Source organism: Larus michahellis, chromosome 6 (genome assembly GCF_964199755.1).
Source record: "Larus michahellis chromosome 6, bLarMic1.1, whole genome shotgun sequence".
Taxonomy (NCBI): domain Eukaryota; kingdom Metazoa; phylum Chordata; class Aves; order Charadriiformes; family Laridae; genus Larus; species Larus michahellis.
This window is the reverse complement of record NC_133901.1, coordinates 37,399,925-37,417,657: the sequence shown is the minus strand read 5'-3', so window position 1 is coordinate 37,417,657 and position 17,733 is coordinate 37,399,925. Positions and strand designations below refer to the sequence as shown.

Below are 17,733 nucleotides of genomic sequence, written 5' to 3'. Positions count from 1 at the left end.
TCTAATAGGAACTGTATCTGATGGACAGGACTGTTTCACACTGCAATTCTTGAAAGTGTTTCCTACTTGTGCCACAGAAGTAACAGCATGCTCTGTCTCCCCTGTCAGAAAACAAAGCAAAAAACCTAGATTGGCACGCACCTTATTACTCTAAAAACTCCTTGAATCCTAAGGTTTTCCTCACTGTGTCCTGAAGAAATCTCAGATGTCCTCCTACATCTACTTGGCCCGTTTAGATACAGCAAGCAGGATTTAGTCTTCACAAATGATATTGGAGATTTCCTTTAGGGAAGGTGTCTTTGGCTGTGAAGAAGCGGAAGAAACTGGGTTCGTGCTGGCTGGGGCTGAGGAGAGCCCCGCAGCACCCTCTCCTGTCCGCCTCGGCCGGTTTCAGCCACGCCGGGACCGGCATTTTCCCGTCAGGCTTCTCCAGAGGCTCTCCGCCCTCAGGGCCTCACGCTCCCACGGCGCGTCAGCAGCCTTTCCGTTTCCTTAAAAACCCCTCCCGGGACTTACACGTGCAATGGGGAGCAGCATAACGTAAACCGCGGTGCAAATGGCGCCGATGGCCGTTTCCCCTCCGGCCCGAAGCCCCCAGCTCCGCCCGCTGTTCGCGCCCACCATGGCGGACGCCCGAGGGCGGCGGCGCGGAGCATGCTGGGCCTTGTAGTCCAGCCGGGAGACCCGGGGCGTGCTGGGCCTTGTAGTCCGGCGGCGGCATGCTATTGGCTGCCGGGCGGCGCGGCCCCGCCCCGCGTTGCCGGGGCAGTGGGCGGCCTCTGTTCCTGTCACACGGCGGTGGCGGCGTGGCGACCGGCCGGCGAGCGGAGATGCCCGAAGCCACCCGGTTTAGCGCCAGCAGTAGCGAGGCCGAGTCGGATTCCGAGTGCCCTATGGAGACTGAGTCATCTCTGGAGAGCAGCCGGCGGCGGCGCAAGGTACCGGGGAGGGGGCTCCGCGGCCTTCCGCGGCCGGGCGCGGCCTGCCCGCCGCAACCATCGCGCCGCCTCGTCTGTGCGCCGGTGATCATGTCTGGCGGGTCGTGGACAGTCCCCCACCGGTGGTGGGGACCGGGGCGGGTCTCCTCGGCGCGGTCGTGGGGAGTACCGGGCCGGTCGGCCGACCACGTGCGCGGCGGCGGCGGGGCCTCCCGGGAGGTGGGCGGGCTGCAGGGCCTGCGGCGCCGGGCCGCGGCCGCCCCCTCGGCATCGGGACGGCTCCAGCGGGGGCGGTGGGCCCGCCGGAGCAGGCGTGTGGCCGTCCCCGTCGGGGAGCGCTCTGGTGAGGGGGGTGGAGAGTCCTGAAAATGAAGGTCCGGGTGTCTCGTGGTTGGGAAAATGCCGCCGGGCGCGGTGGGGAGGGATCGGTGGCTTCGCACCAGCCCCTCCCCCCTGTCCGTAACGAGAAGATAAAACTTTTAATTTTAACTGTCTTCTCTGTTTCGCGGCGTTTGGATCGTATGCACCTGTTTTCATTTTTGCCTTACCAGAAGGAGAAAAAAGAGAAGAAGTCTAAACGCCGTGAGAAATCTCGGCGGAGAAAGGCACCGACGGATGAAAGTGAGCAGTCAGAGGATGACACTGATTCCCCAAAACTCAAGAAATCGCGGAGTGGGGTTAAGCAAAACGGTCACACGAGAGAGGAAAGCCCAGAGAATGCGAGATTGTCTTCTTTAGGCATTAAATCCACCCACAAAAAAAGGCACAGTAATTCCAGTGAAACATCAAGTGGTGATGGTGACAGTGACCAAGACCAGGTAAAACTAATGATTGATTTAGTTACAGCGATGTGTTTAGCTTTCAACTCTGGTGTTGCAACAAGGTTAAATTTAGAACGGGTTATCTTTCCTTTTTTTTCTCTTAATCAGAGGAAAGACTGTTGTAAATTTCCTGGGTTTAAAGCTACTTGATCTGTCCCTTCTGTGTAGTATTTGCAAAAAAAAATTAAATTATGGCAGTCCTGAAGTTCGAGATTAGCTCACCTTAGTTTTGTCACTTCGACAGTCTGGTACTGTGGTAGCTGTTGGCAGACGAACAAGCTGCAGTGAGATGGTGCTTTAATATGATTCAGCATCATTAGATATGATTGTAATTGCCACAAATACAGTTTAATTGACTTTTTTTTTGGTATATGAGTACTTCTGTAGAGAAATAAGAATTATTTGTTTTTAGCTAGTAGTAAAAAAAAAGTTATGTATTAATATGTTTTTATGTATGATCTTATTAAATAGTAGTTGTTAATGTGATAAGATGGTCCTTAATGTAATAAAATAAGTTGTAACGGTTCTGTAAGTCTTCTTAAGTGTTTCTGTAAGAATGTTTTTATTTTGTCTGACTGTTTGATTTGGGTTCCTTTAATTGCTTGACGTGAACCAGAGTTTTTTTGAAGGGAGACATATCTTGTTGTACCTAGGATTTGTTTTGAAAAGTCTTTAAACCTGTATGTTCTGCAGTTGCTTGGTTTTGTTTCTTGTTCCAAGTGATGCTTCACAAAGCATCCAGGGTTTCCATGGTTTCCAGGGTTAACATCCTTTCCTCACGCTTAGCGTTTTAATCACTGTGCTGTGAAAACTTATATGGAAGTGAGGCATTACTAAGTAGGCGCGTCTGATGCTCTACCTTGTAACATTATTCTTTTGGGGATCAATTTCTGTATCTGTAAATCACTGTGTATTAATTGGGAAGTAGGAAATAGGCTAGATCTCAAGCCTGATTCTTGCATATTACTACATGATCTGTTAGGCCATTGGTAATTATGTAAAACAATGTTTAAATTTAATTAAAAGTTTTCAGAGTTTTAAGTTGGGCGTTTTGCGTTTACAGGGTTATGCCATTAGATATGAAAGAGTCTTGATTTAAATTACAGATCACTTTTGTCTAACTTTGAAATATGATAGTAAGTAAAACAAAGAAGGCTCTTTAGCTGCAGCTGGGGTACTGTCACTGAAAATTTGACCCTTGGGTATGACACTAGTGCCCTATGCCATTACCTTGAATTTTCCGACAATAGTATGATATTCACATGGAACATTATCTAATTTCTTTACCAAACAGGAGATGACTGAAGAACAGAAAGAGGGTGCTTTCTCCAATTTTTCTATTTCCAAAGGGACTGTTCAGCTCCTTCAAGGTAAATTTCTTGGTATGGTGTGACCACAGAAAGTAAATTATGACTGTCATGTATTTTGGTGCTCAACGTATTCAATCAGTGAGCTTTGAGATGCGCTCTGGTTGTGCGTATGCAAGCACTGATGCTGTACAGAAAGCATATTGATTGCCTACTCTAAATATGTCTTCAAATATAGACTTTTCTGTTTGCAATGTTGCCCAGTTCAGCCTTTACAGTAGAATTTTAAATTACATAAGCTGAAAAAAAAATTAATCTTGTGCGAGAATTTTTCAATTAACAATTATTTCAGTGTGAGTAAAGGAAAATGAGTTCTATTTAATATCTTTGATGTTATTTTGTGCATGACAGTATGAAATTGAGAATAGAAGTGTTTTTGATATATGTCTTATTTGAAAGAAAGAGATTTTCATAGATAGGTGGGGAGTATTACATAAATAAAGGCTTTCATTAACTTCATCTGCCCCCGCTAGCACTATGTTTGGTTGGAAGTAGGAGAATAAAATGGACAGTCCCAGGGCACATTTTGGAGATGAACTTTGTGATTAAATAAATCAGTGGAGGTGATGATAGAGTCTTGGCTGACTTCAGAGTTGATGGAAGTTCTGCTTGGGATAACTTCCTCTGTATGCAAGAACACTTGTAAAATGATCATATTAAGGAAGTCTGTTGAAATTGTCACAGCTCGAGGAGTGACGTACCTGTTTCCCGTGCAAGTGAAGACTTTCGACCCAGTATATTCTGGCAAAGATGTAATCGCTCAGGCACGAACTGGAACAGGGAAAACATTCTCTTTTGCTATTCCCTTAATTGAAAAGCTTCAGGGAGACTCACAGGAAAGAAGAAGAGGCCGTCCACCAAAGGTAACTATGCCTAGTTAGAATGCTGATTTTGCTTTGTCTTATGTCCGAGTGATTCAGAGTCTTAACCCACTGGAAAAGTTCTTCAGGTTTGTGCAGGGATAAGCTAACCCGCATTAAAGATTCTTTGAAAGTTGCCTTTGTTGGGCTTTGCCTGCATGCTGTGCTGCCTTTTACCCTCTGACTAAGAGTTAAGAGCAAAATGGTTCTATCCACTTGTCAGTTCCTTTTTCTGCCTACAGGGAGACCGAAACTACAGGTGTTCAATGTGTTCCTGTTTAATTTTGTTCAGTCACCTTACCAGTGGTTACTAGCTTTTCTCCCAAATTAGCAGGAGATTAGTGACTTTTTCTGATTGATAAAAGCTGTCTATTTAAATGTGTTTGTTTAAACATGTAAATAGTGGGAGGTTTTAAAAATAGACTTAGTTTTCACTTGGCCCACCACCAGATATTGGAGCTTCTGCTCCAGAGAATGCAGATTGATTATGAGCTGTCTGCATTCTGCGAGGGAAAACCATATATGTTTTTTTTCACCAAATGCTTATGATGCCCTCCAAAACTAGATAGGCCAAAGTTTATTGTAACCCCATTAATGGTGGATTTTTTTTCCCCGGTTTATTTCATCTTGTCACTCATATTGTAGATTACCCAAAACTCATTTCAAAACTAGTACTAGCTTTTTTATTTGCATCTGCCCATCATGTTGGCTGTCTGACTGAGAATGCTGGCTCTAGATTTGGCACAGTCTTGTGGAAAAGGGAAAGTTTTCTTTGAGGGAGTCATAAATCTTAAAATAAAAAGGATTTCAGACCTCACTCTACCATAGTAGACTACTAATTTCTTTTTTTGTAACGTGTTTCAATGTTGAAAGAAGTAACAGGTTAAGGATTTTAAGGTTTCTTTTGCCAAGCCACTGATGCCAGGTTTGAGAGCAGCACTGTAATCACATGTTAAACTAAATTAGTTAAATCTCCTAGCTAGTTGCTTGTCCATCACCTGTGGTGAAGCCTGTATTTTGGAAGAGAGGATGGTTCCTTCGTTACTTCTGCAAGGACATTAGCACAGGCTGCAGAACTGTGCTGAACACCAGCCTTGCAGACTGAACATATGTTTCTCTGAGTCACAGGGAAGCTGGGAGACAGTTGATAGCTGTTTCTTACGCCTTCTCGCAGGACTGTGAAGCGTTACTGAGCATGTGTAAAAACCTTTTATTACCCAAATCCTTCAGTCTTGTACTCAAACAGCATATGCGCATGTAGAAGAAAACTTGTAGCTGATGTGTTCGAGAGCTGAAGTTAAATAAGATTCAAGTACCTCCTGTCCATCTCATTTAAAAAGAAGTTATCCTGTCCTAAATGAGTATATGCTGAAGGAGATTAATGATGTTACAAGAAACTTAATCAGTGCGTTTCTCTAATCTTTGCTTAGATAACTACTTAAACCAGATTTTCTTTTTTTTTTTTTTTTTAAATTATGTGAATGATCAGACCTAAGCTAATGACTCGAAGTCTAGTGGTTTCTTGGCAGAAGCTGTGCTGAGAGAACATCTGTTTGTCTTTCTTCTTTCTAGGTACTAGTTCTTTGTCCTACAAGAGAGCTGGCAAACCAGGTTGCCAAAGATTTCAAGGACATCACAAGAAAGCTAACAGTAGCTTGTTTTTATGGAGGAACTCCATATAATGGACAAAGTAAGTGACACATCACTAATAATGGAAATGTCGATTGACTGACATATTTGAGAAATGCAGTTGGATCCTTACAAACACACACTTTTAACTCGAGAACTGGAGCGTATTTGTGGGGAATTCAGTAGCTCAGAATGTATCTTCTGGTGAGAGATAACTGTAGTTAATATCTTAAGTGAAAGATATACTGTGTGTATACAGCGTATTTGGGTTTAGGTTCTTGTAAACATTTATATTTTCTTTAAAAACTGTTTAGTCTTAGAGCTGTGAGTTGGTGTGGGCTTTTTTGTGTGATGTGGGATATCTAGGGGGTTTGTAAAGTGGAAAAGAATTTCTGTGTTGTTACAGCATAATTTACTGTCTCGATGGTTGTAAACAAGGCAAATGAGAGCAGGAACGAGAGTAAGCTCTTTCATCATAATACATCTTGAGACATTAGGGATGAATTTTTTTTTTTCTCCCACAGAACTTTAGGAAGGAGATGATTTCACTAATTTGGATAGTTAAATAAAGGATTTTTTTTTTTAAGTTTCCAATTAATGTGGACAATTTAGGAAGAGCCAACTATTTCCAAAGTATGTTAAAAGAAGCTCTTTGTTTGCCACTTTATTTAAATCATGGGGAGCGGGAAGTGAGGTAGGAAATCTTGTTTCCTTTAGGTAGAGCAGTAGAACTTCTTCTACCTTCAAGTTTTCTCCTCCTGTTCATCATTTGTTCTCACTTAAATTTGTAAGGAAAGTACTTCTGAATGGTTGAAGAAGCTGTTTCATTATTACTTAGCTACCGTGTGTTTCTAATGTGGAGTGCTCCCTACTTCACTGCTAACTCCTCTTCTGCTCTTTCCTGTTTATCAGTTGATCTCATGAGAAGTGGCATTGACATTTTGGTTGGGACACCTGGTCGAATCAAAGACCATCTTCAGAATGGCAAGCTGGATCTTACCAAGGTGAAACATGTTGTACTTGATGAAGTTGACCAGATGCTGGACATGGGATTTGCTGAGCAAGTGGAAGACATTTTACGAGTTGCATACAAAAAGGGTAATCTCAATATTTAAACAAACAGTAGGAAACATTAATAACAATTTAGTCTGCTAAAATTCAGGTATATTTTTCTGAAAGTTGCAAGGTGGCTTTTTTAGAAATGACTGAATACTCTATATTGTAGGAAATGTACTGTGAACCGCAGTACATGAGGAAGTGTTGCAAAAGAGGAATCGTTCACAGGACCTTTGCAAAGCTTAAAATCCAGTACCTAGGGATCTGTAAATAACTTTATTTGACACCTGTATATAATTTGTACTTAGATTTCTTCCAGTTAAAAGGAATTAGAAGCTCTTTACCCTTTTCACCACTTGACAATAGACTGGATTTTTGATCATAGTAACTTTTTTCCTAATATTGAAAATATTTAGACTTTTGAGAGTATTTTTTCTCTAGATGTTGGTAATGCATAAATTTAAAAAGCAGAACAGCCTTCTTTATTTTATATACTGATATTTTACCTCATATTTTAATAACTTGTATAATCAACTTGTATACCTCTGTAAGATGAAACATTGTTTTGTTCTTTAAGATTCTGAAGACAATCCCCAGACACTACTGTTTTCTGCAACTTGCCCACACTGGGTGTATGATGTGGCTAAGAAATACATGAAGTCTAGATATGAACAGATTGACCTTATTGGGAAAAGAACTCAAAAGGCTGCTACAACAGTAGAAGTGAGTAATCTATCGAATGTGGAATGTTTTCAGGGCTCTTCCCTTTTCCTTTATGCTACAAAAGGTCATCCTGTCCTAAGGTACCTTATCGGGGTGGTGTTGAAATTTGTTTTGAGAATTATTTTTCAAGCATAAGGTACATTACAGCTACTCAAACTGTTTCCAGGTTTAGGATCTGTCTCTCTTCTCACAGCATCCAGTAACTTTATAGACATCTCAGGTAGAGTAAGGATCAGTTATCAGTTAGTTTTATTGGTTTTCAGAGAAAAGCAGTATCTGAATTTATCCGAGTTGGAAGCAAAAGGCACGCATTAAATTACCACAGACATCGCAGTCAAATTCTGCTATTCCGTGTACAGGAGGTTTTTTCAAACTTCCAGTGGTATATCACCTCACTAGGCCTTTGCTTGCTATGCAGTAAATACCATAGCAAGGAATGCAATACATGCTAGAAGTCAGAATTAATTATCTTTACTTGATAAATTATTGTTTCTGCTTAAGTACTGCTTAGCAGTTACTTTGACAGATCAGTTGGAGACATGATGATTTTATCAGCGGGATTGAAAGAATGTTTATCTTGTGCTTGAAAAAAACTTTTAACACACTGTATTTATTTGTTTCACTGACATAAAGCTTTAGTCGATAGTACTGTAATAAAATATTGCACCTCTGACTGTCCTCCAGAGAAATGGTATGACATTTGCTTTGTTTTTTTTCCCCTTGCTTTAAAAAAGTGATTTATAGACTGTCGTCTTTCCCCCCCCCCTATTACTGTAATTATTTCGCTTAATGTTAGACCAATCATGGTGGACATAAGAGCCTTATGGATTTCACATGTTCCAGGAACATGAGTTAGCATATTTTACCCATCAGGAAATTGTATAACTCTTTAGGATTTCTGGATTTTACAGTTTCAAATGTATTAAAAAACAATATTGTGTTTTTATGTAAGCTAAGCACTGGAATTCTTTTCCACAGCATTTGGCAATAGAGTGTCACTGGTCTCAGAGAGCTGCAGTTATTGGAGATGTCATTCAGGTCTACAGTGGTAGCCATGGGAGGACGATTGTGTTTTGTGAGACCAAAAAGGAGGCAAACGAACTGGCTTTAAATGCTTCAATCAAACAGGTACTTTATCATCTGTGTTAAGTAATAAAACCTGTCAGAGATGTATCAACCCTAAGCTGATACCAGACCTACGCTGAGTTAAGTTTTAAAGAGAGGCTTTCAAAGTGGATACGGCAGGCTTTTGCAGGTGCTGAGCTAGTTTCAAAACTGCCAAAAAGAACCTGTAAAAAAACCCAAAACTATCCGGTTGAAAGTTTATAGCATTATAGTCTTCAGGACTAGGCTAACAGAATGGGGCTATAAAGGATTTTTTTTTGCTTAAAAGAAGAGTTCTCATTGACATTAAACGAAGCAGTTGTGAATTAATTCTTTTCTGTATAGAGGACTGTCTTGGTTTATAAAATGGAGACAGACTTAGACAGCTAAGGATAAACAGGTCATGGTACTGGAATGGCAGTTACTGATCTGTGATGCTGACATAATTATTGTTGTTTGGGCGGGGAAATAGAATTTAGAGCTGTAATATGTTTGTATTTTCATTAAGGTGTTTCTTAGCTGTTAGGAAGAGTTTAAAGATGTGTACACAGAAATAATTCAATCTGCCGTCTCTTGTGAATGAGCTGAGATTTGTGGTACAACACACTCTAGCACTGTTGGAAAATAACTACTTGATGTAGTGGTGCAATGTTTATGATATGTAGTGATACTGGCACTGCATGCTCATTTTTGGTGGTGGTATCACAGCAACTACTTTTTCTCTATGTGTTTTCATTGAGGAGATGGGTTATGTATAGAAAGCAGTATAGCATTGTGTTCTTAGGGAAAGGAGAAGCTTTTTCATCTGCCACAGCTGTGTTCAGGAGTGTTTCTCCCACACTCCTAGATGACCTCACTAACAGCTAAACCTGAGCGTGGAGCCTTATCCTGCGTTACTGGTGGTGTTAGTGATACCAAATCTTGCATAGGCAATGCAGAATTCTGATCTTGGCAGGTAAGATAAGGAAATTACTTAGATGTTTCTGGTTTAGCATATTAATACTCATGAACAGAATATATGCCTATTCCATTTACCAGCTGACACTAATCCAAAACTGTCTGGAAAAAAAAAAATTGAATTCTGTGCTGACTGCAGCACCTGTGTATTACCCTAGCGTGTGATGCTAACTTGTGGAAAACTTGGTAGCCATTTATAGGCAAGCTGTGAAATGTGAAGTGGAGGAAAAAACAATTTTTATATATTTAGTCTTCATACTTGTTATTGCTGTGATACAGAAGGACTTCCAGAATGTTTGGATTAAAATTATCTCTGAAGCTGGAGTTGATCTCTTTGAATGAATACTAAGAAGGCCTGAGAAAATTGTTGATGATTATTTTGAAACAGCTAAGCCTTGCATAGATGGTGTGGATGGCAAGTTAGGGCATAGTTGTTCTCGTAGATCACAGTAATTAGAGGTGTAGAAGAAAAGGCACGCATTGTGATTTTCCTCCTACCTTTGTTAAAGGTCTTTGAGGCATATGAGTAAGAAGTACCGAGTAAATATTGTAAGACACCTCAAATATAAACTCTGGTAGTTCAGTTCTTCTTGCTATACGGTATCTATCAAACACCAAGATATTGTACCCAAAACTGACCATAAAATGGAGCACTGTCTTGGATTTTGGTACAGTCTTATAATAATACTGTTTTTCAGGATTGCCAGTCATTGCATGGTGACATTCCGCAGAAGCAAAGAGAGATCACGCTGAAAGGTTTTAGAAATGGTACATTTAAAGTTCTGGTTGCAACCAACGTAGCTGCCCGTGGTTTAGATATTCCTGAAGTTGACCTGGTTGTACAAAGTTCACCACCAAAGGTAGGAGACGGTTATGTTGGGTGTCTTGTAATAATTTATAGGTTTGTTTTCAAGCAGTAAGGGCTATCAAGTGATTGTGTTCACCACACGGAGCATATCAGCATTGCATTTAAGGGTAAGGAATGTCCTGATATGCAGAAGTAGTTTCTTAGAGGATTTTTTTAGAGTGCATCAGTCCCGAGTGTGTTTAAAGATGGTCTGTGGAATAATTACTAAATTGGCCAAGAATACAAAAGTACAGCATTGTTCATACATTAAGGAAAGTCATAAAATCAAGAGGCTTCTGAGGTAGAATACAGCCGCAGCTGGCATACGAAGAATGCAACATCTGCGATTCCCTGTACAAGGTTGTTTGTGAAACTACATGAGGGATGGAACAGAACGCGGTTGTTCCGTGGCCTTCCCTTATGACGAGTAGCGGGTATGGAAACAAGATGGTACTACGGAACAGATAAGCTGCCTACTCGCTTACTACGAAACAGATAAGCGGCCCTGCTTGCTACACGAGCCAACATTTCCTCAAATGTTGATGAAATGCTGTCCTTTGTGTGAACTTTGCTCATTACAATGTACCAAAACACACCTCCATCCTGGAGGCTACCCACCCCCAAGGTGCGACCACTCATCCTTGAGTACACCAATCATAATAAAAATATTTATGACTAAAGTCACTCAAACTGCACTTTGAAGATAAAAAAAATAGTATAAAAATAGCCCGAGAGAGGGGGGAAATGAGGGAAGACACCATCGCAAACAAGTCAGGAGAACTCTGTCACTGACTTCCGGGACCAGTCGACGGGCTGAGCCTTTCTTGCCCCCCATAGGGACGCCTTTGAGTAAGACTTAGGTTATACCGAGTGTTTCCTCGGGGAACTTAGAAACTTCTTTAGAGAATCTCTATCCTACATTTATAGCCAGGCTGTATTGTTTATAACTTTGTCGCGCATTTTGTATACTTAACAATATCTTTATTTGCACATGCTTTGCAGACAGTGTATTTAACACCGGCAATCCTAAGAACCTATATATCTGTTGTTTAAATAAACTGCACTGGTTAAGTAGCTAGTCGTTTTGGTTTCTCACTGAACACGAGCAAAGACTCGAGAGTGGCCGTGCTAGTTCAGGAGCACGACTAGACTGAAGGTGCAGTCCACTATTAGTGTATCCAAATCGTAATAGTTTAATACATGTTAAACGTGACTCGACAATAGTGCTGAATTGGGCATCACTCAGAATTTAAAGCTAGCCGCACCTAGCCTCCCACCTCGGTGAGGAGTGTTAGAACGCAAGGGGGTTTATCTTCTGCCAAAACTGCTTGGCCCCTCTTCATGCAACATGGTCTCCTGAAAATTACTTCCTTTAAGGCTGTTTAAAGCCTCTCCCTTCAAGGATTGGTGACCGCGAGTCTGGAAGCAGTGGAAAGTGAAGAAAGGCTGTTTGTCTTGCAAGAATGATTCACTAAGTAGGGGCATATATGAAGAGGGCACCCCAACAATGAGAGCGTTGGCTGAAGTTAAGAGGGTTTCAAAGAAGCAAACTAATTTTTCAGTGAATTCCCTATTAATATCTCAGTTACCATGCTTAAGTTGATATGCAGGAGCGTGGGTGGGATTGTTATAGATGTATGCACACTCAAAATGTTTTCTCATATTGTCTGTGGTGATACCAAAACAGGACTTAGTTGGTCCATGGTTATGATTCTGGCTTTCAAACCGTGATTTTTAGAGGGTTATGGAAAAGCTTATTTGTTTGACTTCAGTGAAAAAATGCTTTTTAATTTAATTCTCTGATGCGGTTATTATGTATTCAGGCTTAACTGTAATAGCTTCTGCTAAGTTATGTGAATGCAATGATTTGATTAAATTACAATAAGTTAGGTAAGTAATAAGGCTATTTATTTTGAAGGATGTGGAGTCCTATATCCATCGTTCTGGACGCACAGGTCGAGCTGGGCGGACTGGGATCTGTATCTGTTTTTATCAGCGAAAGGAAGAACATCAGCTAAGATATGTGGAACAAAAAGCGGTAAAGTATAGTTTTCTTCTAGTAAAATGTAATGTGTTAGGGTAGCATGTAAAATCTTCATGTTTTATTCAATAGTTCAGTTACAGAATATAGCTTATAAAGGATCCAGTTGAGGTTCAGTTACCTTGCAGAGTTTGGGTACAGCGTCAGTTACTGTGGAACAGGGAGTGCGCTGCAGATTGTCATGCCCGTGCTTTTTCCGCAAACGGCAGTAAGATTGTATCTGTGGAAATGAGAAGAAGCTAGCGGGATTTCAGTTTGGTGTTCTCCCTGCCTTATTGTCTGATCAGTGATTTGCATATGTGTAGCTTTACCAAGAACTCTTACCTGCATTTTTGCACTGTTCCATATGGTAGTTTTCTCACCAATTAAGTATTCAGTTGGGATGAGATGGTTTAGTCTTGGCACGTAAAACTCAGACTTACATTTAGAAAGGCTGTGTAACTTGCACTTAAATCCAAGTAAACGAGACAAAAATTAATAATTTAGGATTTGTAGAACTTTTTTTTCCCCCTGGAATCTGCCAAAATGGTCTCTGTTTATTTCAGTTTGTCACTGCGTTGTGTAAACTGACCGGTACATAAAAGGCTTTTAAGTGTCACCCATTTTCCTATAAGCTTGATCTTGTAATTTTCACTAGCAAAAGTTGTGAGTTAAAAGGTGAAAAGAAGAAGAAAAATGATAGATTTAGATGCTTGTTTCATTACAGTCCAATACTGTTTCTTTAGAACTGAATTATTTCTGGTCTGCAACTTTCATCCGTATTTTGCTTTTTAAATTTCAGGGCATTACATTCAAGCGTGTTGGTGTTCCTACTGCAACAGATATAATAAAGGCTTCCAGCAAAGATGCCATCAGGTGTGTTCGGTGACTTCAAGCCCTGTTGTATCTTCCAAGCTTCCTGTTTCAGAAGGGCTGTTTGGATTGCTCGTTGCTGTCTCTCTGAACTGATCACTATTTAAGTCTTGGACTGCTGTTTTTCTTCTGTTCCAGAGACTAGTAAATATTAGTGTCTAATTTTTTTTTAATCTTTTTGCTTTAATTACTTAGATGTCTGGATTCTGTTCCTCATACTGCTATTGAGTATTTCAAAGAATCTGCTCGGTGGCTAATACAAGAAAAGGGACCAGTTAATGCCCTGGCTGCAGCTCTAGCCCATATTTCAGGTGCTACTTCCATTGAACAGCGTTCCCTGCTGAACTCGGATGCGGTAAGGGCTTAACATTTGTCTTGAATCTGAAGAAAACCCCAACACATCTCTGTGTAGAGATTTATTTGTCTCCTTGTGACATAGTTTGGGAACTGTATGTAAGCCACCAGGAACTACTAATTTGGTTAAAAGCAAGAATATAGTGGCTATAAATATACTCGCTCTCCCATAACAGTATCCATTTGAAAAGTCAGTTTATAAACTGTAAATTAGCAGGTTTCTTGTGTGTGATAGATGTGCTGAAGCTTATTCCTCTGACAGAATAAGAGCATGCCCAATTTCTTACTCTTTAGGGATTTGTTACAATGATACTACGCTGCTCTGAAGAAATAAACAACATGAGCTATGCTTGGCGAAGACTGCGAGAACTGCTGGGTGATGATGTTGATAGAAAGGTGAACAGAATGTGTTTCCTCAAGGGAAAAATGGTAAGCTTTTTTTTTTTTGTAGCCTTTTCTCAGCAGTTGTCAAGGGAGATATTTGGTCTTTTTTCCCTCGTTCCAGGCTCTAGTGATAAGGACAAGACTCTGGCAGAAGGATGGGCCTCAATCTTTTGTTAGGGCAGGGCCTTAGGGCTCTGCTCCACTGACGTGCTGAGGAGGGAGTAAAATGCAGTATATAGCATGGCTACAGGGATATAGCAGAACAGGTGAAAGGTACGAACAGTGTTACTGTACCTTAATGATAAAACATAGAACAGGATTTCTCAGGACAGCCAGTTCTGATAGTCCGTGTCCCCCATATTTCTCGTACCTGAAATGGAAAGGTCACAGAGTTACTTTTTGGGTTGTCTGCCTAACAGTGTTGCAACAACTGTAGCAAAGCTTGTCCAGAAACAGTTATTTTAAACAAAAATGGTTCCCCTCGCTACTTTTGTCTCAGAATTCGCATGCATTTTCACAAATATGAGAATGTGCGATCAAACAGTCTGTTCAGGATTATTTGTGGTGACACATAGGATAAGGAATATTGTGTCCTGCTTTTGCGAGTTGTTTGGCATTATTGCTGATTTGCTTCATCTTTGTGTTTTTCTGGGTGTATTTCTTGCTTCTCAACATGCCCAGGTCAATAAAACAGAACAGAGAGATGCTGTGATCTTGATGACTTAATTTGCATGCTGTCAACACATGCCATTCTCTTATCCCTTCTTCTGCTGTTATTTTTGCGGTGCTTTCACACACCTGCATTGCCATGCGTACTTCATTCATATCCATGTTGAAGTTTCCATCACAGACACCATATACCAAGTGTCGTTACAGAGAATGATTCAGTTTGTTTCCTTGTTCTTGTGTGGTTTAAGGTGGTGTGGGATGGGGAGAACAATAGGCAAACTAAAAAGATCCCCAAACTGTTTGGAGGTGAGTTGAGAGGACACTTCAGAGGCAGATGTTGAACGAATCTCTACTTTTATGTAGAGATGCATTGTAGAGAATTAAGATTGGTGTGAGTGCAGGTGGAACAGGTGCTTTTTGGAAGTACCAAAAGGAGAGAGATATAAAAATGGCAGGTGTTGATGGCACCTACTTCAGCAAATCAGCAAAATCACAGCACATCTATATGCCAATACTGAGGATAACCCAGACTTGGTAAACTAGAAAGCCTAAAGCAAGGGACAGCCCGCACTTGAACAACAGTTTAAAATTATTATTTTTTTTTTTTTAAATAAAACCGGTTCTTATCTTGGGTGCTGTGTGTATTCTCGTCTGCGTTCGCTGTTTGAGTAAAAGTTAACCCGCATGTCTTCCTGTATGAATTTCACACATAGTTCACAAAGTTTCTTGGCCAGATGCTTCTGATCTTAAATTTGACTTGAGGACACTGTTTTTATTATTTCCATCTCTGGCACTTTTTCTGAAATGCATCCTTCATACATGATATTTGATATTGCATTAATTGTTAAGATTTGTTTTATTGTTGTTGCCTCTGTCTCTATTCACAGCATTGTTCTGTATTTGTTGTGTGGAACACTATCTCTGGATGGATTCCCTGCATCAGATTTGTAATTCTCAGTATCCAGATTGCTCATTCGGAGAAAGAATAGTATTTTAACACGCAAATTATATATTAATAATTAATATATTATATATACTTATATACTTAAGTATAAGTATATATACTTAAGTATACTTATATATTAATAATTCAAGTAGTCTAAATTCAGATTTTTAGTCTGAACCTAAATATTAAGTTTACTGGGTGTATTCATTTCTTATTATAGATTAAAACTTCTGATTTGAAAGAATTTACAAAATGAGTAATGAAAAAGTCAATAGACCAGAGTTTAGGATGCAGAGGGTTGTAAGCTTATTGTTAAAGAGCAAGAAAACGTGAATTGGAAGTACTGGCTATGCAGAGGAAAGAAAAATCTGTGTGTATCTGAGGAAAACATTAAGGAAGTGCAAGTATTGGTGTTTTGGGAAATATTGATGCAGCGCTCTCAATGTTCAAAGATTTTGAAGCATCTTAAATCTCTATTAAAAAAACATTTTGTAGTATAAAACTGTTTATTCTAGTACATAGATTTGTAGGCTCTATCTAATTTAGTTGCAGCCAGTTAAAAGGCTAGACTTGTATCCGTTAAAATTATTGTCTCTTTTTAGGGTGTGTGCTTTGATGTTCCTGCAGCAGACCAAAAGGAAATAGAGGTACATTCATTGAAATTTCTGGTTACAGAGGACTGTAGATGAAATTGGCTGGACTGGGTTAGGCAGAAAACAGTATGTGGCCTGTATCCTGCTTTTCCTAGTGGCAAAAGGGATGGCTTTGCAGGAATTAAGGAACAGAACAAACACACGGTGTTCCTTTCCTGAAGTATTCCCCTGTCTCCAAAAATCTGTAGCTTGAAACTTTTGCACTGAGAAAAGTGGTGGTGTGAACAATCCACCCCTTGTTACTGCTGCTGGATTAAATCTTTGTAGGCCACGAGTTTCGTTATGCTATAAAATCCCCTTTTTTCTACCCCCTCCATTCTTTTCACCCAGAATTCTCTCCACAGAAAAGTGAATTCTGTATTTTTGCTTGGCAGAATTAATATTCCCATGCCAAAATTCCCTAGACTTTCCTGCAGGTATTTCTCACTCAGTGCATTTCCATACCCTCGTGCCCTGGCATTCATTCACCCCTAAAACAATGTTTGGTTCTGGCTTAGAGGGGAATTGAGGGGAGGGTGTGGATTTCTGATCAGTAATAATTATAGTGGTATTCTTAATAAATGAAAGGTGGGGGAAGAGTTTACTGATGAGACTGCTCTGTAAAGCTCTAAGGTGGGTTTCACTTCTGTTTGATAGTATCTGAGGTGTACTCGGTGCACTGTAGCTCTTACGCTTGAAATTTGAAACCAGCATTGATCACTTTAGTTAGAAACCTGAATCCCCTCTATTAGCTCACACTTTTTCTTTTCACTTGAGCAAATTTAGTAATTATGAAATACCCTGTATACGCATTCCTAGAATTTAACTTAATATGTCTGACTTTATTTCAATAGTCAAGATGGGAAGATTCAAAACAGTGGCGTTTGTGCGTGGCGACTGAATTACCAGAGTTAGTAGAATCACAGCGAGGAGGAGGAGGAGGTGGAGGAAACGGCCGAAGCTTCTCCAGCTCCAGGAATGGGCGGCGTGGTAGCTCTGGTAGAAACAGATTCAGAGGCAGAGGCCAGAAACGAAGTTTTGACAGAGCATTTGATCGTTAACTTCAATAATTCAGAAGTGGAAAAAATGGGACTGCAGTATTTTATATTTCATTAAAATAGGCTGTTCCTATTGTTTCCTGTGTTTGTACCACTTGGAAAGAGTCTGTCATTCAGATTTTTTTTTTCCGCTCAGTACTACTTCGGTCATAAACAAGATCCTGTTCACTTTAAAAAACACAAGAAAAATAAAACTTATTGTTTCCTTTCTTTTTCTCCTTGCCATTTCAACTGTATGACCTAAATCTTTATTCCAGAATATAGCTGCCGCATTCAAAACTGTAGCCTGGCTCACTGTATAATATATAGATCTTAACTCCTGGTCAAACCTGTACATTTTCCAAAGAAAAAAGATAATAATAAAATACTATTTTACGAGTTCATAGCCGATGTTGGAAGGTTTTAAAAGTTGGAGTACGATATTATGATAGAAGAGGCGTACAGGTGTGGGGAGTCTCGTTTTGCTGGTGCAGCAGCCCGGTTGCTGCCTGCCGA

At 40.3% G+C, this 17,733-nt stretch overlaps 1 protein-coding gene across 1 annotated transcript; it reads left to right on the top strand.

Moving 5' to 3' along the window:
• The first annotated feature begins 754 nt into the window (after positions 1-754).
• Positions 755-17,628, top strand: LOC141744389 (nucleolar RNA helicase 2-like). The gene is made up of 15 exons (XM_074590187.1): positions 755-938; positions 1,490-1,756; positions 3,054-3,129; positions 3,811-3,989; positions 5,559-5,676; positions 6,528-6,713; positions 7,249-7,394; positions 8,373-8,522; positions 10,154-10,315; positions 12,221-12,340; positions 13,125-13,198; positions 13,391-13,550; positions 13,844-13,978; positions 16,151-16,195; positions 17,035-17,628. Exons 1-15 carry the CDS (start codon positions 831-833, stop codon positions 17,239-17,241), a joined length of 2,133 nt encoding a protein of 710 aa, XP_074446288.1. The 5' UTR covers positions 755-830; the 3' UTR covers positions 17,242-17,628.
• Positions 17,629-17,733: the final 105 nt, after the last annotated feature.

What these genes read in the sequence shown, in the direction of transcription:
- LOC141744389 (XM_074590187.1), top strand. Translation starts at nt 831, where the DNA reads ATGCCCGAAGCCACCCGGTTTAGCGCCAGCAGTAGCGAGGCCGAGTCG. An exon ending in GTGACAGTGACCAAGACCAG is followed by an intron (nt 1,757 to 3,053) that starts GTAAAACTAATG and finishes TTTACCAAACAG; the next exon opens with GAGATGACTGAAGAACAGAA. An exon ending in GAAGAGGCCGTCCACCAAAG is followed by an intron (nt 3,990 to 5,558) that starts GTAACTATGCCT and finishes TCTTCTTTCTAG; the next exon opens with GTACTAGTTCTTTGTCCTAC.